Here is a 26095-nt window from a genome sequence, read left to right as displayed (position 1 = left end):
TTATCCAATGCCACAGGTAGGCCACAATAGAGAGTCCCACGCCTTGTCAGGCAACTTCCCTCCTTTCATCCCCTTTAGAACTCTGTAGGAATCGCTGAATTCCCCAGAACTTGGGTCAAAATGCATCAGCGTTACCCCTCCTCGAGCCCAGGCCTTGATAAGAGCCCATGCCCCATGTCCACAGACCCTTCTAGGTGGTTGGCAGGATCATGGGTCCGCCGCAGGCGCTCTGGGGTTTGGAAACCCCTCCAGGTAAGATGGGTGTAAATTCAAATGGGCTCTTGTCCCAGAAGAAGAGCTAGTGGTACGGTAGCAGCTTTGGTCTGTGTCACAGCAGGAATGGATCTGCGCCAGAATGCTTGGCATAGTTAATCAAATCTGATATTGAAGGTAACCCTCCATGTCTGCCCTCCAGCCCGCTGAGCCTTGCCGATGCCTCAGCATGGCAACCAACTTAGGTGCACCATGCAGACACTAAAAGAACTGGAGGTGAGGTCTACTCTGCTTAGTGGAGACTGGGATATCCCACACCAATCCATAGGTGGATGATGGGGCTGCTGGTTAGGCCTCAAGTCAGACAAGGTAAGTACCTCTTAGGCCACCACAATCCTGGCTTGTGCTGTACTGCTCATTAAATTGTAAGTTGTAAGTTCACAGTCCGAACCATATGTCAACCAACACGGATTTGTAGGATAACTGTTCGATTTGAGTTTGGATCAGCATTTGCTATTGAAGAACTCTTCTGGCCATCTTAGGTATCGGGCTCCGACACCCTTTTATTTTGTTTTCATAATACACTTTCTTTCATAATGTTTAATAATGAAAAAAATAGTAGTCATATTTAAAATCACAAAACAAATACCAGCTGGGCTAAGCTGGAGTAACTAATTTTAATGTTAGCCTTTTAAGCAGTTATAGAGCTTCACACCCATAATGTTATGTAATAATAACAATATATGATAGATAGATAGATAAGATAGCTGAAATATCAATAAAAATCTTTTAACTATGTAGCTTTGAGTTTTATGTATGCTGAAATATTTGTACAATTGTGAATTATGCATTCATTTTAAGGTTAGGATATTAAAATCTCATTATAAGTCTTAATGGCAATTATTATTTTATTATTCATTGTCAGTATTACTGCTGGTAGTTTAGTTTAGTTTAAATGCTCTATTGTCTTTTCTTTATTAGAAAACATTTCTCAAAGAATAGGGATGATGAACATATAATGAATCATATCATATCTACTGCCATATGTTAATAGTTTAATAAACTACCCCTTCTTTATTATTAATTACATTGTCTATGAAGAAGGGTTTTCTAGAGCCCAAACAGCATGATTAAAGACTGCTGTGTGCAGTTTAACCACCAACTCTGAGATTAACAAGATTTGTTACTGGCCTGGTACATTGAAATATTACTACACATTAATTTATGGATGAGACAAGAGAATGCATGAAACTGAGTTGGTGTCTCCTTTATCCCACTTAATATTGTCTGAGTCAGCCAACGTGTAGTGATATAATTATGTTGAAAAAATGCATTATGGAAATAATCTCGAATACACTTTCAGCAGGTTCCTTTACTAAAAAATAATGGTTTTATCTGTGTGATAATGCACTTTACTTTCATTTGGCCAACATTCCATCACAATTACTACCGGTATATTAACTATTTTTTTTGTCAACAGAGAGATAGCATGCAAAATCCAGCATTCTGGGTCTTATAAAACAATCTTCTTTAATTTGCTGGGTCTAGGCCTTAAAGTTATGTGTTGATCAAGCTTTTGCCGTGAATATGTTGAATTTAAAAATACATCATCTGAGACATTGTCAAAAAAATCTAGAAATCTGTGTTTACTGATTTCTCATAACTTCAACTTCTAACAGGGACTTTATTAATGAATAAAGGCTCTAAATGAGTAATACCTGGGCTCCTATATTAGTTATATATCAGTTATTGCTGCCATCTCAACTCCTTGGCTAAGATAACCAAGGTTGATGATCTCTAGCATTGAGAGGTTAGTGCTTATGTGCGGTAAATGAATGCACTGTGCCTATCAAATGCTCTGTGCCTATCAAGTGCCTATCAAATGCCTATCAAGTGCCTATCACATTCAGTGTTTGATTCACACCGGGAAGGTGAGACCGCCACTAGAGGCATGTTTAACCCTGCAAGGCAATGATTTACAGTGCAGGGTAATAAGGCCGGGCACTGCACACAGACCATGTCACTAAGATGAAGTGGTTTGGGTGCCTTTAGCGTCCTTTTAATAACTAGTATGTAGGAATGTATTTACAAACCAGGGAGGTGAGGTGAGATGAAGGCCAGCTTAAAAAGCACAGACAGAAGTAAATAAGCGCATAAACTTAAAGGGCTTTTTTTTTTTGTTTTGAAATTTTATTCCATTCATTTTGTGGTCTGATTTTGCATGTGATTTTTAAAGGAAATTAATGTGAGAAAAGTCATTTTAAGTTGGATTTAAAGGGGAAATGTTAAGACCGCTTTGCTTATCTATGATACTGTATGAGGCAATGATGACTATAGTGATTTAAGTTTTACCAGGTGATTAGCGCTATGTCATTTTTTGGTGGTGATATTCTTACAGTTGTGACATAGTTATTCATGTTAGACCATTAGTTGCACCGGACCTGAAATCATTCACGTTAAATGTTTCGGGATTATGTTGAAATATGCATAGCCATCTTCCTATGTTTGTAAAGTACGAATGCTATATATTTTGAACTATACCTGACTTTAACTAGATTGAGTGATTGCATCTTGTATACCCAATACATTTAACTTTCTGCTTCTTCTTTTTCCTTTTCCTTTTTGGAATGCATGCTCTTATATTATGCAATATTACAGAATCAATTGCTTTTCATGACTTCTTCATCTCACACTGACTAAACTAATTGTCATTAACTGAAATGTGTCTATCTCCTTCTCCCCTGCCCCATTGCCATTTGGTGGCCTTTAAGTTACATTCATGATTGCAATGTGTTTGTTTTTTTAATAATCTTTGGTGGAGAATAATGAATCCAAAGGTAGGGAGGCTGGGTGGACAAATTAAAATAATAATATTAGTAATTTGTGAGTGTGTGTGAGAGAATGTGTGTATGTTTGCCAGTGAATGTGTGAGTGTGTGTATGTATGTCAGTGAATGTGTGTGTGTGTCTGTAAGTGAATTTGTATGTGTCTGTCTGTGAGTGTCTTTCACATCAGTGAGAGTCTGTGTTTGTCATTGATTGTTTGTGTACCTTTCAGTGCATGTGTGTGTCAGTGAAAGTCTGTGTCTGTCAGTGACATCTGTGTGTTTGTCATTGAATGTGTGTGTGACTTTCAGTGTGTATCTACCAGTAGGTGTGTGTCTTTCAGTGAGTGTGTCGGTGAATGTGTGTGTGTGTTTGTGTGTCTGTTAGTAAGTGTGCATGTCAGTGAGTGCATGTGTCTCTGAGAGTGTATTCTTGTTGGTGTGTGTCTATCAGTGAATGTGTGTGTTAGTTAAACAGTGTTTAAGACAATGACTGTCAGTGAGTGTACATCAGTGAGGGCATGTTGTCTGTTAGTCTGCCCATCCACACTGTCATCCCCACACCCTGCCCCCACACTGTCACCTTCCTACACCCTGTCCCCCACACTGTCACCTCCCAACACACTGCCCCCCCACACTGTCACCTTCCTACACACTGCACCCCTATACTGTCTCCTTCCTATACACCGTCCCTCCCCTTCCAGCACACAGGTAAGAGACAGGGGGAGGTTAAGCCCCCAGCACTTATCCAACACTACATGCACTACACAGACACTACTACATACACATCCACTATATCCACTACACAGATACTGCATCCACCACACACACACACACACACACACACACACTGTATTCAATATACACACTGCATACAATACAAAAGAAATCCAACAGAATTGGGGAGAAAGACAAGAAAGTGCAGGGATCAGAGACATGGATGGTGGGGGGGGGGGAGGAGGGCAAAAAATACATGGATTCTTCAATCCATAGGGTAGATGCGAGCTGAACGGACAGTGCAGCTACATCTAAGGTGTGACACATTACCTACATGGCTGAGACTGCAATTTGCAGAGGGATTAAGTGAGAGTATGTATATACACACATACATACATACATACATACCCCAGGTGTAAGTGAATTTACAAAGATTACTGTTCCTATATATGTTTGTTTTGTATTATGGCTGTTGTTCCTGATGAAAGTGCCAAACGTGGACTGAAACGTTGAACCAGCTTTTTAAAGATGGATCAATAAACTTATAACTTTTAATCACCTTTTGGAATCCGTGAGTGAAGGTCACCTCTTCTGTTGGTATGTGCAATCTCCCCCAGACTTCAAGCACCCGGTTTAATTATTTTGAAGCCAGAGTGCAAGGATATTGTGGACTATTTTATATATATATATATTATTTGGCCTTATTACTTACACATATTGAAATCGAATGATACCATTCACTATGATACATATTTCTTAGGCATAGTGGAATAAATTCACATATTCTTTCAGAACTTACAATGTATTTTATTAATCTGTCAATAAAATATATTATTGCCTATACACGTCAAAGAAAAATGACTAACAAAATATACAAACCACAATGTGTGTCCTACTTAAAGGAACCTTATCTTTGTCGATGACAGGCTCAGTTAGACTAATCACATAAAAAATTATATGTCTGAACAAAATCACTATTAGTCTACATAATAATTTTGCATTTGTATTTATTGGATTGCTTCTTTCCCTCAGGACTCCCTACGTGTCTTATTCTTTCTTTATGTTACTTTAATATTAGCGTTAGTTTGTAAAGTATTTAACATTAATTTTCATTATGTCAAAAAGCGATTTTCCGCACTATTCCTTTTCATTCAACAACTGCACATTTATTAATAATTGTATCCAACTTTAGGGGACTTGTCATATAAGCTTAGTAAAGACTTTTACTTAATTCTTAGTCCTGAGAAATGCAATATAAATTGTCAATATTAAAGAAAATACAATATTTTTAGGGTCAATGGTTTTTCTTGGAAATAGTATGCCTATTTTATGTCCCATAGCTACCGAGTGGTCACTAATTCTATTTTCCAAATAATAAAAAAATTACGTGCACCTTTTCTTTTCTTACCCTGAAAAAATAAATATCTGTACTTAGGATTTATATTGTTCATAGCCAGGGTAAGCCCAATATATAATAGTTCTGTTAAAACAGGTTTCTTCTATTGTGGTAGAGGCAGTTTTGGTGATGTAAGTCACATGTGCATTAATTATTATTATTATTATTATTATTATTATTTATATAGTGCCATCAAAATTCTGCAGCGCTTTACAATGGGTGGACGAACAGACATGTAGTTGTAACCAGACAAGTTGGACACACAGGAGCAGAGGGGTTGAGGGCTCTGCTCAATGAGCTTACATGCTAGAGGGAGTGGGGTAAAGTGAAGCAGTGGGTTTTTAATGAAGGAACAACATTGCTTAGATGTTTTAATTCAAAAACTTTTGCAGAGCTAGACACCGAAGCATAGCTGGGGCTACTCACAGTCCCCTAACAGGGACCATATAATCCATTAACAACAATGCTGCTTAGTGACTAAAAAATAATACACGGAAGTTCTAAAGGGATATTTCGAACTGTAATATTAGATTCCTTTTATGAGCATGATCCTATGTCGTGCAACATTATGATTTCTGCCAGATAAGCCAAATTACACACTGTGTTCTTCCAAGGGAATAATTAAATACCCATAAATAGTGCTTCCCACATTATAAGGTTTTTCATGTAATATATTTTCTCTTTCTAATCACCCATGCAGTCCAGATGCCAATGATAATACTATGGCATGTAACTACTATTTAACCATGTATTTTATTCATTTGTGCGTAAAATATTGCTGCATAGAGCCCATAATTCTGTTTGTCTAGGCACTGGTTTTTGTTTCTTAATTGTTAAACAACATTCTGAAACCATGAGAATTTATTCCCAATCACTACATAAATTACTCAAATTGTAGGGTTAGTGATAACCTAAAAACGGAATAGAACATATGTGTCATCAAAAATAAATAACTGGAGAATAAGAAACAGATAAAAGAAAGACAATATTAACATTTGCAAGATAAGGACGATAGTGGTGGGTTAACAAGTGATTATTATTTTGCTGAAGCATTCATCTTGTGAAATTGTATATATTGACTTTCATTCCAGTTATAGGTGTATAAATGGCATTTAATCTTGCATGAAGTATTGCAAAACATAGGACACTACGAAATATGTAACACTTTTACCCCCTTTATTTCGTCAAAGGACAAATGAAAAAGTGAAAAATATAATTATTTTCAAGGTCTGTGGGCTTAACAATACGTTTACATTTTTTTAAATTGCAATTCATAGAATAAATGATTTTATGCTAGGTATACATATGATAGTTTCAAATAAATACACATTTAATTTTTTAATGAAAATGCTTGGTAGTGATTTTAAGCTATGATAGGTGCCCCTATGCCTGTGGGCAGCTGCCTAATGTCGAATCCGTCCCAGCCTGCGAGTGTTGAAGGTGTATTCAGCACAGTCACCATAAGCATGCTGCCTGTTGTCAAGAATGTCGATGTTGGGGCCATTTCATTAAGGCTCCCAGACCTTCAAGGGAGACTGGAGCCTGAGTGAGACTGGAGTTGACTCACCCAATGGATGGCCACTGTCATTTTCTAAGCCTTGTGTGTTGTAAAATATAGAAGAGGTAGGGTATAAACACAATAGCAAGGGCAGCTAAGTAGCAACCAAGCGACAGGGTGTGAAGGTAGCAGAACTGAAAGGTTCTAACCCTGTTAGAGATAGATGGGTTTGTGAAATAACAGTTACCCTGAGAGACAACAGGCTTTTCTGAAGAGATGGGTTTCAAGGGACTTTTTAAATGACTGAAGACTAGGGGAAATTGTTATGGGAGGAGCCAGGTTGTACCAAAGGAGTCGAGCAGCCCGTGAGAAGTCTTGTAAGTGAGAGTTAGCAGTACAGGTACAAGCAGCAGACTGGAGAAGGACACATGATAGATGAATCGATAGAAATTCAGGGGTATACTCACCAAAATATATACAGAAATAATAGGAATTCCTGGAAGTCTGAAATTGGTGATTTTTATTGTGTCCTGATATATAAAACCATATAATTCAAAGAGGGTGTATTTTCTTTTTTCCCATGCCTGTATATGCTATCAATTAAATTATAATTTAGCTACATTTTTATAGGAATATAAAAGAACACGTTTACCTGACTATATTGACTGACCGCAGTAACAAAAAGAGGCTCACTTTAACAACTACTGAGACGATAGTAACTTTATTAGCTGGAAAAATGAGGCACAATCCTGAGCTGCTAATGCAATATAACTTAAAGTCTAACAGTCTACAAATATGCTGAGAATATCATTGTTTTATATTTCATGTTTTAAAAAAAAAACAAAAAAAAAAAACATTTTTTATTATTTTGTTTTATTGGTCATCCAAAATATCACATAACATCGTTCATCCAAAATATTACAAAACATTGCTCATCCAAAATATTACAGAACATTGTGTAAGCATAATTCTAGCACATTCGTCAAACATTTTTCATCATACTTTTTTTTAAAAAAAATATTCAGTACAAATATCAATAAACATATGGATAAGTATTTAAGAACATATATGAAATGGCATTGTGGGTGGTGTATAACAAAGACCAGTTAGTATATTTTTCAAGTCCTTGTCCCTATAGGAATTGGCCTGCTAACCACTGTTAACCTCTATTAATTCGGCAATAATTCGTGTTGGTCCTTTTTATAGGTTCTTATCATTTCCTGGTGGGGGTCCATTTCATTCTCAGAAGTGTTTCTCTTTGATGCATATTAATCCATAATATATTTAGTTTATGAGCTTAAGTTCATGGCTTTTCCCAAAAGGATGTATCATGTAAATGGTCTGCTCTGAAGGGAGTATGAATCCTGGGGCTTATCCCGACAATCAGTTGGTTTGTGTTGTTCGTACCCCACTCCAAGCTTCCTGTCCCCCACAGAGGGGGGACAGGACCCCCCCTGTTAGATATTATTAGGATAACGTGGCTTCAGGCGTTGGTAAGATATGTTCTATGTGGATGACTTAGTGGTGGGTGTATAGTCGTAAACTATGTACACTTAATTAACTTATAACAATCGGCCTATGAGCCTGTAAGCGAACCTAGTGCTGCCTGAACTTGGGGATTATATTTCATGTTTTAATGTTTACATTTCATGTGTTAGGTTTATTGCAACATGGAGACTGCAGGAGGAGGCTGGACTTCTATTCAACATCGAGAAGATGGCAGCGTTGATTTTCAACGAGGATGGAAAGATTACAAAATGGTAAGAGCAAAATGGAAGTTTGGTTTCTTGATATATACAAATAATGCTACGGACATTAATATACAGTAAAATAACATTGTTATTTAAGATGGCAGGTTATTTTATCTGTGACATAAATTGCAAAAGGCCATTCTTGTGTTTCCTTAACACCTACCACCTGATCTACCATCTAAAAGTCAAAATACCTCCAATATTCAGATCTTGAAGGAAACCCAGAAATAAGTAACTCTAAATCTATACATATCTTGATAGATTTGTAAGAATGATGCATATATTTAATTGTATTAATTTGACTCTGTCAATCATGTGTATGTAGATGATGTGTGATTATTAAACACACACACATAGACACACACACAAACACGCACACTCATACTATAATATATTACAAATATTTTGCTTCATGGTGTAACATTTCGCTCCTATTTAGGTATAATTTTTAAAGAAAGAAAACCTGAGTGTAATCTTAAATAGTGCAGGTATGTTCTGTGTTCGAGGGTAGAAATAAAAAGTTAGCTTTTTCCAAAATAAATCATAACAGCTACACGGAGAATGTACAGATGTGTTAAAAGTACAATGTCAGCAAGATATCAATTGAGTGTTACACGGCTGCAATATATATTGTATCACAATAAAACTGTAATGGAGTGGTTTGTAGAAGCAAATGGCACCTCAGTAATGGAAGGGTGAATGTAACAATCCTGTCTCAGGCATTGTATGTTTCTCTAAAGGGTCAGCCAAGCAAAAAAGAAGGAATTGCCATTACAACAGTTTTGGGATCACTAAGATTAAATCTCAAAAATGTAGCACTGACACCAAACATGCATAGGGATTTAGGATAGTGCACTAGTAACTTTTTGCTTTAGTTTTTGAAGAAAGCAAACAGTTGGTTTATAATTGGCTTATTGAAGGACAAGTAGCATGGAATGGAGAATTCTGGAACTGAGAAACATGATCAGACAAAGCACATCATTTAACACACTAGAAAAAGCTGCGACAGAAGCTGAGAAATGGATCCATGGGTATTTCTACTTCCCTTATATTTTAACCGCTCATTAACCCCTTGAATACAGGAGGGGTTTGAACTATACTCTAGACATTGTAAGACGTAGCTCTGACCATATAATACATTCAGATATGATCAGCAGACGGGCAGGGTTATCAAGCCAGACAACAACAAAAGTGACCTGGGTTAGAAGAAGTCAGGAACTAGAGAGACTAGCAGGGAACTCAGCAGGGCTACCCGGGAAACAGATTGGAGGCGGATGGAAGTGTGACTAGGTTATTGTATGACTCTGTTCAGTTTACACAGACTACAGGATATGAAGCATGAAATAGAAGTGTAGCAGATAGAGCAGATCAGTTCAGAATATTTAATGGCAATTCTGAAAATATGGAGAGCTAGTATAAATGCCAATAAAATTTGGCCAGTGGGAGCTCAGGGTAATACGCTGATATTAAAATCTTAGAATAATAATCGTGTTGGGCTAACCTGCCTCCAGCTATACTGTCAGTCAAGGTTGGATGGATAATGCAGAATTAATGTTTTTTTAGATGAAAAATGTTTTCCTTCCATACAAGTTTAATATTAATATTAAACAGTCGTATAATATAATTTAAATTAATATGAAACATTGCAGTGGAAATGTTAAATCCTAAACTACAAATAATAGTATAAAACATGCAAAATTGTTAACTGTATATTGGGGAAGATAATGCCATATTGGGGTGAGTTTCCCATAATATATATATTATAATATATATGATATTGTACTACATTACAGCTTTGCAGTGCTACTATCACAGTTACAGACAGACAGACAGACAGATGCTCTTACTTCCTCAGTCCCAATCCACCAGTTATACATTTGCATGTGAAAGGATTCTCCCTGTTTAAAATCTGCATGATCCTTCACCTTTTTGATAGAAACGGAATAGGATGAGAGATTTGGTGCTTTGCATCTTTTGGGAGGTATATATTGTGGATCTGTCTGTTTATGTTTTTATCCTACTTATTTCCTTAGTTCCAATCCACTGAACGCCAGTTATAAATCTGCATGTGAAAGGATTCTATATATTAGATTCTGCTTATTCTCGAGTACACCAAAATGATGGAATAATTGCAGAAAACAATATAGAAAATAAATGTGAAGTTTGAAGATTGAAGTAGGAAATATTGATTGGGCGAGGGATGATTAGATTGGAGACATAAAGAAAGAACTCCCTTATACAGTGCACATGGAGAGATCACAAAGAGAAAGGAACTGGTTACTCTAATCAGAATCAAAATAATTATTTCCAGGTCCTTTTACTTAATGTTGATTTTACATGATAGCAGCATCCATCATGCATTCTCTGCTAGTTTTAAATCCATTGAACTTTCTTACCAAAGATATTGTTAAAATAAAGACAATTTGAGTGTATTCTGCGATTTTCAACTTACTTAGCCTAATGGGATTCTGAATTCCCTACAAACAAGCCATTTTCTATCAAACCATTTACTCCGTGATTGCCATCATTTTTCTTTGGCTACACATGTACATAAGGTAATACATTTTATACGTGGTGTGCTATATACATCTAACACTGTAGAAGGAATCACATTTTACATGAAGATGCAGAAATAAACTTTATTATAGTGCCGTTAAATATTTTAGTTGAACTGAAAGGTTTAAAGGGACAGTCTAGGCACCAAGACCACTTCATCTCATTAAAGTGGCCTAGGTACACTGTTCCTGTCCCCCTTAGTCCTGCAATGCAAAATATCCCAGTTTTAGAGAAACTGCAATATTCATATTGCAGTACTAAGACTGCCTTTAGTGGTTGTCTACCAGACAGCCACTAGAGGCGCTTCCTGGAGTTTCACAGAATTTGATTCCTTGAAATGACATTGGACATGCTTACACTCTGCATGTGGACATCCAATGTCAAGGAAAACCTAAAAGGAAAGCATTGAGGCAATGCTTTCCTATGGACAAAGCCTGATGTGTGTGTGGCACTCCAGAGCCGATCCTGGGTGGGTACAGACCGTTTCCGAGTGACACAGAGCCGATCTTGGGTGGGTGCAGACCGCACCGGTGCTCTGTAGAAAGGCAGGGTGTGCAGCGCTAAGCTCTACCCAGTCAGGTAGATTCTGCTCCCTATTATTAGGCCTCGCCGCGCCAGGTCTAATAAGAGAGGTGGGATCTACTTTAGGGTGAAGCCTAGTGCTGCACACCCCGCCTTTCTACAGAGCACCTGGGCGGTCTGCACCCACATCTGGTAATTCGAGTAAGAGAATAAATGGTTATATAACCCTTTACATGAGTGCACAGGAGCAGACGAAATGTTAGCGTTAGGAATACAACTTTGTGTTTCTCTAAAGAATCTGGCATGCAATATGTGTAATTTTTTTCTTTAGAAGTCTAGGTGTAGCAGAGATTAGTTTGGCCATTCAAACAGAACCAACGTTATAACTTTTAATATTATTAATTTATTAGAGTTGGTTCTAGTATTTCTAGGCAACATTGCATGTTATATGTTAAAGTATTACCCTAGGTATACTATTGGCACTATAACTACACCATCTTAAGAAAGTCGTTTTGATGCCAGTAGGACCGGGAACGCATTTTAAATGGTTGAACCCCAAAGTAGTAAAGCTGGTGCATGTCCACCCTTCTTCTTGGTTACTGGAAATGATCCAAAGATTCAATGAATTAGCCTCAGACTTGGTGCCGTCAATAGGCTGAGAGCTCCAGCTGACACTCTCTGCCTATGACTAGCTCCCCATTCACAAAACTGTTTGAAAAAGGTATGTGCCTATGCAATTGAGTGTAGGTTGTTATGGTGCTTATAGTAACCCTTTAAAAATTTCTTATTTGGAGCTATATTAAAATTGCATATCCTTGGACAATGACTAAAATTATTTTGAATGGATTGATTAATAATCTGTTGCAAATAAAGATTTTTGGAATATACCACTGTGCAATTCATAGCTATTTCAACTAGTTTGTACTTTAGAATGTTTGCAAAAACATTTGATAATGATTATGTAAAGATAATGGTATTGTAACTGAGCTCTTGATAATTTGTTAAATAGAAGAAAGCATAATGACTTTGAAAAAACTGAAATAGTTTGTATGTCGTAAAAATAAATATATTTTGTTCTGCTGATTTTCCTCTAGGGGTTTGGCAGTCCATCTGGTGAATACTGGCTGGGGAATGAATTTATCTTTGCAATAACCAGCCAAAGGCAGTACTCTCTGAGAATTGAGTTAACAGACTGGGAAGGCAATCACGCACACTCACAGTATGACCGATTCCACATAGGAAATGAAAAACAGAATTTCAGGTAAGAAATGTGATGTCATTGCAAATCTGTCAATCACAGAGCAGTAATCTGTCTGCCACCACTTTTAAATGTGCATCCAAATTGAAACGAATAATTCCACAAAGTAATGAGACGTGAAACAGACTTGGATAATAAATATTATCAAGTATCCAATTTACCCCATGTCTGGCAGAGAGAAAGACACAGTGTCACCAATCCCATGCCCAAATGTAATGGCATTATCTGATACCTTTCTCAAGAGACAACCTATGGTGTGCTGCATTGCAAAGAAGAAAATGCATGTATAATAAGGTGTTTACACTTTTTTTTATATACATATGTCTAAAGAGCCACCATGAAGCATGGACATTAAATATAATAAAACGTGATTATTATTAATATTATTATAACTGTTTAGATTCCACCAACATATTCAGCAGGGCTTGACAATCATACACCAAGGACATTACAACAGCATGTAGTTGACAGACAAAATAATGTTGGTAAGGGGGTGTGGCTTGACCGGGGAGCCAGCTGGACGTGTTCGGCTGAAGCTCCATTCTGAACATGCTGCATAGAGCCAAAACACACTCCACGCTAGCAATGGAGAAAATAAACCCCAAGAAGTATCCAAAGTAAAGCTCAGACCTGGGGGCAACGGTGGCCGTCTCGAGTGCGGCGGGACAGAGTGCACAAGATAGTCAGAGCAGGCCCATCCAGGTGCTGGTGCTGACAATTATGATGGGCCTAATTACAGAATCTTATCAACCAAAAACATTAAAATAATCATACCTCCCAAGCGTCATGTATCTGATGGAGATGGTGTTGGAGGGAAACTCAAAGGATGCAGCTATACAAAAAACACATACTCTATGCTAATCTCTCTCTAATTTATGCTTTCATCTTGCAAGTAAATCCATACTCACTAACAGCAGTGTCCAGTGAAGCAGGAAGTCAATGATCAGGGTAAAAGGGTGTGCCACTGGTGCGAATCACGTGACCAGATCTGCCAAAAGGTGTGAACATGCCTAAAAAGGGGCATGTTTGTCCAAAGAATTGGAAGGCCAGCCTTGCATGAATGCATGTCAGGCTGCCTGCCAATCATGCAGACTGTCCAACTAAGGGCATATTATGCAGGCAGAACCCTGAGCTTGACATAAATGCATCAAATGATGCGCCTACTCCACGCTTTCTAAGAAATGTCCACTAGCACTCACATGTCCACTTGTCTCCTTACCTTCTTACTAGCAGGAAGAAGTTTCTGGTATAAAGTCTGGGACAGAGAAAAGGTGTATGTAGTGAGTGTAGAAGAAAGGGGACATGCCACAGTGTTAGAGAGACCAAAGTCTGCATTACCTAAACTAATTTTATTGTCAGCCAGTCCACACGAGTTTTGTTCCCATACATCCCTCTTAAGCTTCCAAACTTAAAGGGACACTATAGTCATCAGAACAACTACAGCTTATTGTATTTGTTCTGGTAAGTAGAATCATTCCCTTTTTGCAGTGCACACGGTCTTTTCAGAGAAAATAACTCCACTGGCCACTCCTTAGATAGCTGCTAGAGGTGCTTCTTGGGGCAGTACTGCCTAGTGTGCAGCACTGCCATTCAGTGTCTCCACCCTCTGCATGCAGACGCTGAACTTTCCTCATAGAGATGCATTGATTCAATTTATCTTTATGAGGAGATGTCGATTAGCCAGGGCTATGTTTGACTTGTGCTGGCTCTGCCCCTGATCTGCCTAGTTGACAGTCTCAGCCAATCCTATGGGGAAGTATTGGAATTTGCTCAGACCACCACTTCTGATGATGTCAGCAGACAGAGTCAGTTCAGGGGCAGCGCCAGCAGCTTCAGACTTGAATACAAGTAAGATTTTACTATATTTTAGGGAGGCAAGAGGGTGCCAGGGGGGCTAGATGGTGGTTTTAACATAATAGGGTCAGAAATACAGGATTGTGTTCCTGACCCTATAGTGTTTCTTTAAGCAAGAGTATGTGAAGAGTAGTTAGGGTTGCCACCTTTCTTGGAAAACAATACCAGCCTTAAATAATTTGCATAATTAATTATGTATGCATGACATCACACAATGTAAATCACAAGGAGTGACATAAGGGAAAACTCTGTAAAATCACAAACAAACTACTCACAGTTTGATTCTGCTGTATAGATGGATTGCTCCCAGTGTCTCCCTGTCTCCCAGTGTCTCAGTGTCCCTATGTATCACAGTGTCAGTGTCCCCATGTCGCCCAGTCCCCTAGTCTCCCAGTGTCTGTGCCCCTATTTCTCCCAGTGTCCCAATGTCTTAGTGTGTCCCCATGTCACGAGGATACTAGGGGGACACAAAGACCCGGGGACACAGACACTTGGGGACACTGGGAGACATGGGGGCACTTGTGGATACAGACATGGGGGCACTTGTGGATACAGACATGTTGACACTGGGAGACATGGAGACACTCTGAGAAATGGGGACACTGAGACACTAGGGACACAGAGAAATGGGAACACAGACACTGGAAGACATGGGGACACTGAAACATGTGGGGACACTAAGAGACATTGGAACACAGACACTGGGAGACATGGGGAGACATGGGACACTGAGGGACACTAGGGACACTGGTTGGGAAACAGACACTTGGAGACTCTGGGAGACATAGGGACGCTTGTGGACATTGACATGGGGACACTGGGAAACAAGGGGACACAGACATATGGGGACACTAGGCACACTGAGAGACATGGGGACACAGACACTGGGAGACTTGGGGACACTGGGAGAAATGGGAACACTGAGGACACTGGCTGGGAGACATGGGGACACTGAAATACTAAGGACACTGGCTGGGGGACATGGGGACATTGGGAGACATAGGGTCACTGTGTCCCTAGTGTCTATGTGTCCCAATGTCTCAGTGTCCCTATGTCTCACAGCGTCCCCATGTCTCACAGTGTCCCCTAGTGTATCAATGTCCCCAAGTGTCTGTGTCCCCAGGTCTCCCAGTGTCCCCTAGTGTCTGTATCCCCATGTGTCCCCTAGTGTCTCAGTGTCCCCATGTCTCCCTGCTGCCTTTCCCCCCATCCCTCACTTACCTGAGCTGCTATCTGGACTCTCTGTGCTGTGTAGCTGCTCCCCCACAGATCAGTGAGTAATAGAGAGAGGCAGGGATATGCCTTAACTTCCTATCCCTGCCTCTCTCCACACACAGTGACCCCTACTGGCCGGTGCTGGTATTGCAGAGTAATCTCCGTTTATACTGAGAAAAATACCTGCAATTGTATTGCCGGTATTACTGCAATACTAGCACGACGATGCCTTATGTTCCGAGAATTGAAAAGAGCAGGCTCAGATGTAGTTTTCTTACAGGAGACCCATATATCAAACAGATAACATTTAAGCTGAGGGACCATACCTACAATAACTCATGGGAGGCTAGAACACATTGTAAATGCAATGGCGTTGCAATCCTTATACATAACTGATGCCCCCTTCAGGTCACGACGACAGACCTAGACCCCAAAGAATTGTACATTGTGCTGTCAGGTACCCTCTATTCACATACCATCCACCTCATTAATTTATATGCACCTAATGAACCAGATGAAGATTTCTGTAGGAATTTGAAAACTAAGGTACTATCACTCCCGCACGGTGTGCTTGTTTTCGTGGAGATCTCAATGCGGTGCTGTGTGCGGCCGTAGACAGAAGCTTTCAGAGTGGACAACTAAGATCCCAGGGGAAGAGGTAGAAAAGATAAGTTGTTACATAATTTTATGATGGAAACGGGGCACATAGATGTGTGGAGAGCGCATCACCCGAGCAACAATGATTGCTCATTCTAAAATTCTTTCCTATGGGGAATTGAGTGACGCTGGAGGTCCTCACATAGCATGAGGACGTCCAGCGACGCTCTAGCACAGAAAACCTGTGCTAGAAACGAGGAAGTGACCTCTAGTGGCTGTCTAGTAGACAGCCCCTAGAGGAGGAGTTAACCCTGCAATGTAATTATTGCAGTTTATGAAAACTGCAATAATTACAGCTGCGGGGTTAAGGGTAGTTACTACAAAACCATCAGGGAGGAACTGACGCCACAACTGGTAACCCCTTTTAATGACTTCAGGGACAGGGGCCTTCCAGAGAGAGATATGTCTTTAGCTACCATAGTCCTGATTCCTAAGCCCAACAAGTATCCACTACTACCGGAACATTACAGATCCATCTCACTCATTAAAAACTACAAAAAGGTGCGCTGTGTCTTTAAGACAACAAAATATTATATATGATATTTGCAATAAAATACAATTAAAGTGCATATACTTATGTGCAAACAGCTCTAGTGTGATTGTGTCAAAAGAACACATACATATAAATTATGTGCAAAAAATAGTGTAAAGTGCCACACTTTACTTACATAGAAGTACAATTAAAGTTGATTTGTATTTCATTGCACATATAATCATATGTAATATTGTATTAATTGTCTTAAAGACACAGCGCACTTTTTTGTAGTTTTATTGTTGTGAGTGTTTTTTGGGCTTGTGCACTGTGTGAGGTGCAGCTAATTTTACTGATAAGTTCCCTAGCCTGTTTAAAGCGCCAGTATTGCTTGAATATGTCTTTTTTTCCATCTCACTCATTAACCATGACACGAAGATCTTTGCAAAAATATTAGCAGACAAACTGTCGCCCCCTGTTGGGGAAATTAATAAACGCAGACCAAGTTGGTTTTCTACCAGGTAGGCAGTTGCTTGAGAATGCACACAGAAATATTGATGTGGTATGGCAACAGGTGACTACTGACATCCCCACCTTGGTAGTTTCCCTTGACGCGGATAAAGCATTTGGAACATGGAACATAGACCGCTACTGCAGACGAATTGCCCGGCGATCCTGAACTCACTCAGGATTTGGGATGCATCTATTCAGAAATATGCGCTTGCATCCTCACCCTCACCACTTATACCCTACTTGAGAAAAAGAGCCTTCACTATAGGTATGAATGCCTGGGATTTTAAACACATAGAGCAAACAGGGTTACAGAGGATTTGCCAGGTGTTCGAGGGAGGGCAGGTTATCTCACCCCTCTGACTTCTGTCAATACCTACAAATTAGAGATTTTGCAAAACAACCACACACTGAAGATGTAGCACATACATACTTAATATTCTTTGAGAGAATGTGCCTAAATTAATCCACACACAAGGGGCTGATTACGTTATATGCTCACCTCTGCTCAGAGACGAAAGAATGGTTATGGCTGACATATATAGACCAGTGAGAGAGGGACTTAGGAGAGGAATTAGAAGGCATAGAGTGACAAGAGATTTGGGAGCAGTCGTTCAAGACTCTTTTCAGATGGTACACCACACCAGTAAACCTATACAGGATGAACAAAGTACGAACTGATACATGCTGGAGGAGGTGTGGCAACAGAGGCACTTATCTCCACATGTGGTGGGAATGCCCAAAGTTGAAGGCTTGCTAGGAGGCAGTACCGGATGTGGTTAGACAGGTGTTCCAGCACACACCGGACCTAGACCCATGGGGTTTCCTACTGAATAGATCGATAGAAGGGTGGACCAGGACTGAACAGAAACTCTTGCATAAGTAACACTGGCAGCCTGCAGTGCAGTTGCACAATATAGGCTCAGGCCTGAGTCCCCCCGGTATCACTGGTTATTAGTAAAATAAAAGAGGCCCATCTCATGGATGACTTAATGGCAAGAGTGAGGGGACAACTAGAAGGTTTGACAAACTCTGGGTCCCTTGGACGGAATGTTTACTAGCGGACTAACTCCTGCGGAAGACCGAGAGGAAACAGTCCCTAGCTAGTGGACTGGCAGCTAATCGGAAGCTTGCTGGGGAGACAAGGCAGGGAGCAGCCAAGCCACTGAGGGTGTGAGTGCGGCCCCTCTTCTTCCCCACCTCCTGCCCGTTCTCGCCCCTCCCCTTTCCGCCCCTCCCCTTTTACCTTCCCCTTCACGCCACCAGTGCCTGACAGAGGACATTGGGTGGGACCCGAGGGTGGTCCTGTTCTACAACTGTCTACGAGAGTGTCTTCTCTTCACTATCTTATATCTTCTTTTCTTCTCTTTGTATTTTTCTACCTCCTCTGAGTTATAGAAGCTACACTTAAGGTGGGTACAAGATAGCCAATCGCTCACACGGTGTGAATGAGCCACAGACGAATGCACACGTGTGCTATAATGAGTTAGGACAGATATGTTAAGTCAACAGTAGAGTTCCTATGCCTAAGTTCCTTTTGCCCATATAGGCATATTAAACAATCTAAAATTCTAAATATGATGATCGCAATTAACTGAGGGTCTATGGGCTCGGAAACGTGGTTACATGTATGTTATGAACAGATGCCTTTGCTAAGTATTGTATTGTATTACGAAGGTCTAGTTATTACTGGATTTAAATGTAATCACTGAATATGCTATTGGTCACACAAAAATAAAGAATTGAAAAAAATATTATGTTGGTAGATACAAGAGGTACTTAGTCAAGTTTAAGGTAAAGGTAAGCAAGGGGAAGAACAATGCCTCCAAGGGGAGGAGCATTTAAAATATAGGATACCTGTATCTAGTTAAGTTTGTAAATAGGGGAACCATTGAATGGAAGGTGAGTTAAATCTGGTGGGAAATGACAATAAAGTTTAAAATGATATATTAGCTTGAGAACTAAACATTCACCACTCACAAGATGATAGACAAAAAAAAGTGTTAAATGGAACTCATTGCTAAAAAGAGAATAATGTTGATATCATCACATGAAAACTATATGTATAAACAGGGTAGTCTTTTAAACAGATGCTTTTAATTTTATCATCTCAAAACTTTTTTAGATGTAATAATTATAGTATTAATAATAATATAATTTCATCAAGCTTTTTTTTAATCAAGTATATATATAAAATATATATATATATATATATATATATATATATATATATATATATATATATATATATATATATATAAAAACTATCCCTTCCTATAGTATATGACAGGATTCTTCAGCTATATACATGCACCTTGGGTCAAACAGTGTTTGAAAACCGACAGTGTCTGTGGTCTAACCTGCTTGATGAATTGATTAATATATTTTAAAATAGATTTGAGAAAACATAGAAAACATAGACCTTATCTTAAGCCTAGGATAGCCTTATGCCTATCTCACACATGCTTTAACTCCCTTACTGTGTTAACCTCTAATAGCTGGAAAGCTATTCCATGCATCCACTACCCTCTCAGTAAAGTAATACTTCCTGATATTATTTTTAAACCTTTGTCCCTCTAATTTAAGACTATGTCCTCTTGTTGTGGTAGTTTTTCTTCTTTTAAATATAGTCTCCTCCTTTACTGTGTTGATTCCCTTTATTTATTTAAATGTTCCTATCATATCCCCCCTGTCTCGTCTTTCCTCCAAGCTATACATGTTAAGATCCTTTAACCTTTCCTGGTAAGTTTTATCCTGCAATCCATGAACCAGTTTATTAGCCCTTCTCTGAAATCTCTCGAGCGTATCAATATCCTTCTGGAGATACAGTCTCCAGTACTGTGTACAGTACTCCAAGTTAGGTCTCACCAGTGTTCTGTACAATGGCATGAGCACTTCCCTCTTTCTACTGCTAATACCTCTCCCTATACAACCAAGCATTCTGAGGTGACAATTGTTTTTTAAGATTTTTTGTTGTTGTTTTTTTTGTGCTGGACCGTTCTTCCTCAGGACAACATGGACATGATATCTAAAATCTCTTCACTTAAAGAACTGACTCAGTTCTGTTTCAACTTTGGGTACACTTTGGTGCTAAGTTGATATCCAATGCACTTGTACATTAAATTGGATATTATATATTGGATATTTTGTTAACTGTACTCATCTTGAAGTAGCTTGGGAGTGAGAGTCAGTCGCACTGACTCCTTCCAAATGAGATTTGTTTTACCTGACTTTGAAAAGATTGGTTCCAAATCAGACTTTATGAAAAAAAACCTAAAGGATTGTGATGAGCTGACAAGTGACTTTTACAAAAATATATGTCAATATTTTGGCCATAATAACTGGAAATCAAGTCCATCCTCCAACCTTTATCATTGTTCAATTAGTAAACCAGGTTTAAAAGACATTAATATTTACTCAACACATGTGTAGCGCATGACACTGATGTATTTCATTTTTGGTATTTTCTTAATTCTGATTTACTTTGTGTTACATTATGGTACAATTTGTTGTGAAGAACAATTCTTAATAATTTCATCAGAGATCAAAAAGTCCCTAAACTTCTTATGCTATGAAAGCTAACATGATTAACTATCGCCCACAATCTTAAAAAAGCCCGGCAATATCTAAACTCGAGCAGTGTTTATACAACCCACAATTATATAAACGACGGTGACTTGCAGGCCATCTATCAAAAAGCTAATTATGTTTAATAGTTAAGTGAGAAATGCTTAAAGTTAGTTAGTATTCTCATGTTTCCTTGACCTGTCTGTACTTAGTTTTGCTGCTTTACAAAGCTTCCACATTGAGTCTGACACAGCTAAATCAGTTTGAGATTAAAACTTCCCAGCAGCTGTGTTTCCCAGTCTTTATTTAACATAACCTTCCTTATCGGATGTTAAACTGTCTTTCTGTGGTATCAAATAGCAGTTTGTTTCGACTGGAACTAAATGAGCCTCTTTAAAATGGAAGGGTTTATATGTTCAGTTTAATAATGTTCTGTTAAAAGAACATTTAATTTGAAACCCTTTCTAATACAAAATGACCATCCACTATAAAGGCGTTACTATAGGGATCTGAATCTCAAGGCCGCTAGGCTTAATCAAACCACCATATTTTTCTCACAACAGAATCCCTAATGTTTATTGAATGGTTTAAAAAAAATATACAGGAAACGCTTAATCCTGAATATTAAAATCTCCATCTCTTAAACCACGTATGCTTGTTTCTTAGAAACACTTCTAAAGAATCCTGAGGCATTGCTATAGTACAACAAAAACTGTATGTTCAATTTGTATTCAGCATGTGTATTCAGCAGTTTATACCAGTATTCTGATCACAACCATTTCTTAATCTGCATTAACTTTGTATTGTATCTTTACAAATTGAATTACTTTCAAAACTTAGAAATTCCCATTTGATACACAAATATATATATATGTATCAAATGGGAATTTCTAAGTTTTGAAAGTAATTCATTTTTTTATAGATAGATGAACATTCTCTATAATAAAACATTTGATTTGGATTATTATAAATATTTAGATTCCACCAACATATTTAGTAGTGCCTTACAATCATTCAGTGAGGACATATAACAGCAAGTAATATTAAAATGTTCCTTTTACCCCTCCTTACCTTTACCTACCTTTATATACAGTTGGAATCAATATTATTCAACCCCATTGAAAACCAGGTTTATTAATTGCTTAATTTTTTTTATGTAAGTGTGTTTGTGTGTGTGTTTCTGTTTGTATGTGTGTAATGTGTGTGTGTGTGTGTATTTGTATGTAGTGTGGGTATCTGTGTGTTTGTATGTGTGTAGTGTGTGTATCTGTAGTTTGTGTGTGTTTGTATGTGTGTATCTGTGAATGTGTAGTGTGTGTATCTGTTTGGATGAGTGTAATGTGTGTATCTGTGTATGGGTAGTATGTAGTGTTTGTATCTGTGTGTAGTGTGGGTATCTGTGTGTTTGTGTGTATCTGTATGTAGTGTGGGTATCTGTGTGTTTGTATCTGTGTAGTGTGGGTATCTGTGTGTTTGTATGTGTGTAATGTTTGTAGTGTGTGTTTGTATGTGTATCTCTGTGTATGTGTTGTGTGTGTATTGTAGGTGTGTGTATGGTGGGTGTGAGTAGTGTGTATCTGTGTATGTGTAGTGGGTGTGTGTCTGTAAGTGTGTAGTTTGTGTATACTGTTTGTGTAATGTGTATCCGTGTGTGTACCTGTATGTCTGTGTATCTGCATGTGTGTCACTGTGTGTATCTGTATGTGTCAGTGTCTGTATGTGTGTGTGTATATCTGTATGCATGTGTATCTGCAGGCATATCAGTGTGTTTTGTACATCTGTATGTGTGTCAGTATCTGCATGTGTGTCAGTTTTTGATACATATACTGACACACATACAGTTGCACAGACACAATGATACACATGCAGATATACAGACACACAAACACTGCCACACATGCAGATACATTGGCAAACAGATACAATCACGGACACACATACAGATACAGACACACAGATACAAAACACAGAACACAAAAAGATTAGACACACATGCATATAGACACACACACAGTGTATAGGTAAGTGTATTGGCTGCAGTCCAAACACAGACACACTCTACACCCCCAGCACACACAGACATATACTACATCCCAAGCACACACAGACACATACTACATCCCCAGCACACAGACAGACACTTCATCCTGAGCACGCACACAGGCATACTACATCATCAGCACACACACTTCCTCCCCAGCACACCCACATAGAGACACTACCATTGCAGAAGTATATATGTTGATGGGTTTTTTTTTTGTTTGTTTTTTTGGGACGGGGGGGGTAGAATTTCATACTTGGATCCAGGAAGCACAATGTCTTGGGCTGGCCCTGATCCCAAGCATACCTCAAATTCCACCTAGGCTTGGTTGCAAAAGAAGTCCTTGAAAATTCTACAGAGGCCACCACAGCCACTTGACTTGAACCCTATAGAAAATCTCTGGTGGGATTAGAAGTGGTTCCAGCATGCAAACCTAAGAATATTCCTGAACTGGATATCATTGCTCATTGAGCAATTGGCTGAGATTCCTCTAGAATGCTGCCAGAAGCTGGTGTCTGGATTTGCATCTCATTTACAGCAGATCATAACAGCAAAACGGTACTCTACTAAGTACTAAAGATGCTAGCCATAAGGGGGATGAATAATTTTGAGACTGAAGAAGTCATCATAAATTGCATTTCCAGTTGAATTTGGAGAAACCACTTGACACATTCATTGTGTTGAGCTATTTCAATTGATTTTGTTATCCAGAAAGTGTGTGAATATGATATTCTTGTTTCCATTGAAGACACATCGAGAGTTACAGGAAGGAGTAGGGATGTTAGACATTCTGCCTCAAGCATTACCACTTCCTTTCTTGGCCTGGCACCATACCTCCACAGGTAGATGCAGCATGAGGTATGATTTAGCAGCAGCTGGTGGCCACCAAAGAAATTACTACATTGCCCCCATCACCTTGTAACTCTGCATGACATCCATAGCAGTCAGGTGAAAGTGTACACTAACATTCAAATGAGAATTCAAAGTGAATTTCAAATTAGAGGCCAAAGTAACTGGTGAGTTAGAGATTCCAGTTTAGCTATTTTGACATTAAATTTGAAATTCACTTTGAAACCTCACTTCAGTGAATATCTTTGCAAATGCTTCTTGGTTTTCTGTAAATACATGAATAATTTGCAATATAAAAACATTAATTCAAAACAGCAACAAAGACTTACTCTCTAATTGCTTGTAAACATATAGACTGAAGCAATATAATTATGCCCACTACCTGAAAATGACTTAAAATTAAATTTATTCTTCTTGGATAATTTATTCTTCTTGGATAAACAGTAAATCATTATTATTATGAATAAAGAAAATATACTAGATTATACCAAGTACATTATATTGTATTTTTATTTCTTTTTTTCCATATTTATTTTTAAACTGTTCTCCAAATGTGTCTCATTTCCATGTACGTCTCAGAGAGCACATTACATATATATGTAATAGAAGACAATTATAAATAACTTGTAACCTATACAATTAATTGTCAAAAGGTGCAGTTGCTTTTTGATTGAAGGTAGACAGATACAGGACTATTCTGAGAATCCAGAATGTTGTCAGATATGACGTATTCTGGCACGTGTTTCCACATCTATGGAGCATGTTAGGAGGGGGTAGGTAGTAATGAGAAGGAAATGGAGTAAAGGATATAAGTTGTCAAGGCAGAAGAAGCAGGCATATTGCTCAGGAATTGTGGGAATTTTCCAGATAAGTTGTTATTAACGAGACAAGAAAAGTGGAGAGCAAGTCTAAATTTGAGTTAGTTGTTTAACATATCACAATGTTGAGTATCTTAGTTACACTGAAGAACAAAGTGACATAATGTTGAGTTTTGCAAGATGTGTTTTTGATGCAGATACTCCTTTTCCATTTTCTATAACTGACATCAATATATTGTGTACGCTATTATTACTGAGGTTGGGTATAATCCAAGGAGACATCTGACTGCTATTTTGGGGTCAAGAAGGAAATTTTTCCTAGTTTGTTGCAAAATTGGAAGCGCTTCAGACTGGGTTTTTTGCCTTCTTTTGGATCAACGGCAAAAAACATATGTGAGGAAGCCTGAACTTGATGGATACAAGTCTCTTTACAGCTATGTAACTGTGTAACTATGTAATATAAGACTCGTGGTATGGGTTGTAAGCCTGTGCTATGGGCAATTTCTACGAATATTTAAGAAAAGAAAGAGGATACATTTTTTTTATTTTTTTTTTTAAAGATCTAATCATTATATTTTTGGAGGTCCCTTATCGGGCCCTTATTTCCACACATTGTGCACAAGGGAGTGATCACTAATATGTTAGAAAGTATTCAAACCTCCTCAGTTCTATTTTGACAGAACAAAAAAATAAATTTTAGCAGAATATGGTTAGAATTATTTAGATTAAGGCCAGCTGGAGAAGTTAACCAAATACAATTAACCAAAAAAGTAATAATTCAAAGTGCTTTTCTATATAGTGCAATATGACTTTATACATGCAAAGATATATATATATATATATATATATATATATATATATATATTAATACTCCTATAGAATATAATATAATACTAATATACTCTATTTTGCATGTTTTATGTGATGTTGTACTACTGTATTTTGCGCTCCATAAGACGCATTTTTTCCCCCTCAAAAGTGAGGGGAAATGTCTGTGCGTCTTATGGAGCGAATGTGAAGCTTTACTTACCTGTCTTGTAGCGTGGGCCGGCAGCACAGCACGCACCGCAGTACAGGAACTTCAAATTCAGGTTCCTGTTTCCGGCTGGACTGAAAGGAAGTGCGCACACTGAGTGCGCACTTCCTTTCAGTCCCGCCGGAAACCGGAACCTGAATTTGAAGTTCCTGTACCGCGGTGCGCGCTGTTAAGCCGGCCCACACTACAAGACAGGTAAGTAATTATGGGACAAGGGGAAGGGGACACACTATGGGACAAGGGGAGGGGGGGACACTATGGGACAAGGGGAGGGGGGGACACTATGGGACAAGGGGATGGGGGACACTATGGGACAAGGGGAGGGGGGACACTATGGGACA

The 26095-nt window shown here is 38.6% G+C and overlaps 1 protein-coding gene across 1 annotated transcript in view; it reads left to right on the top strand.

The window, feature by feature from the left end:
* The window catches only part of ANGPT1 (angiopoietin 1), a 283138-nt gene that overhangs the window by 204692 nt on the left and 52351 nt on the right, over positions 1 to 26095 (top strand). Inside the window, exons 6-7 of the mRNA XM_063451178.1 lie at positions 8307 to 8408; positions 12572 to 12738. Of these exons, the coding sequence (XP_063307248.1) occupies positions 8307 to 8408; positions 12572 to 12738 (269 nt within the window). The remainder of the gene's footprint in view (positions 1 to 8306; positions 8409 to 12571; positions 12739 to 26095) is intronic.

Source organism: Pelobates fuscus, chromosome 4, assembly GCF_036172605.1.
Source record: "Pelobates fuscus isolate aPelFus1 chromosome 4, aPelFus1.pri, whole genome shotgun sequence".
Classification (NCBI taxonomy): Eukaryota; Metazoa; Chordata; class Amphibia; order Anura; family Pelobatidae; genus Pelobates; species Pelobates fuscus.
The sequence above is the reverse complement of the archived record's forward strand: the minus strand, read 5'-3'. Positions and strand labels throughout refer to the sequence as shown.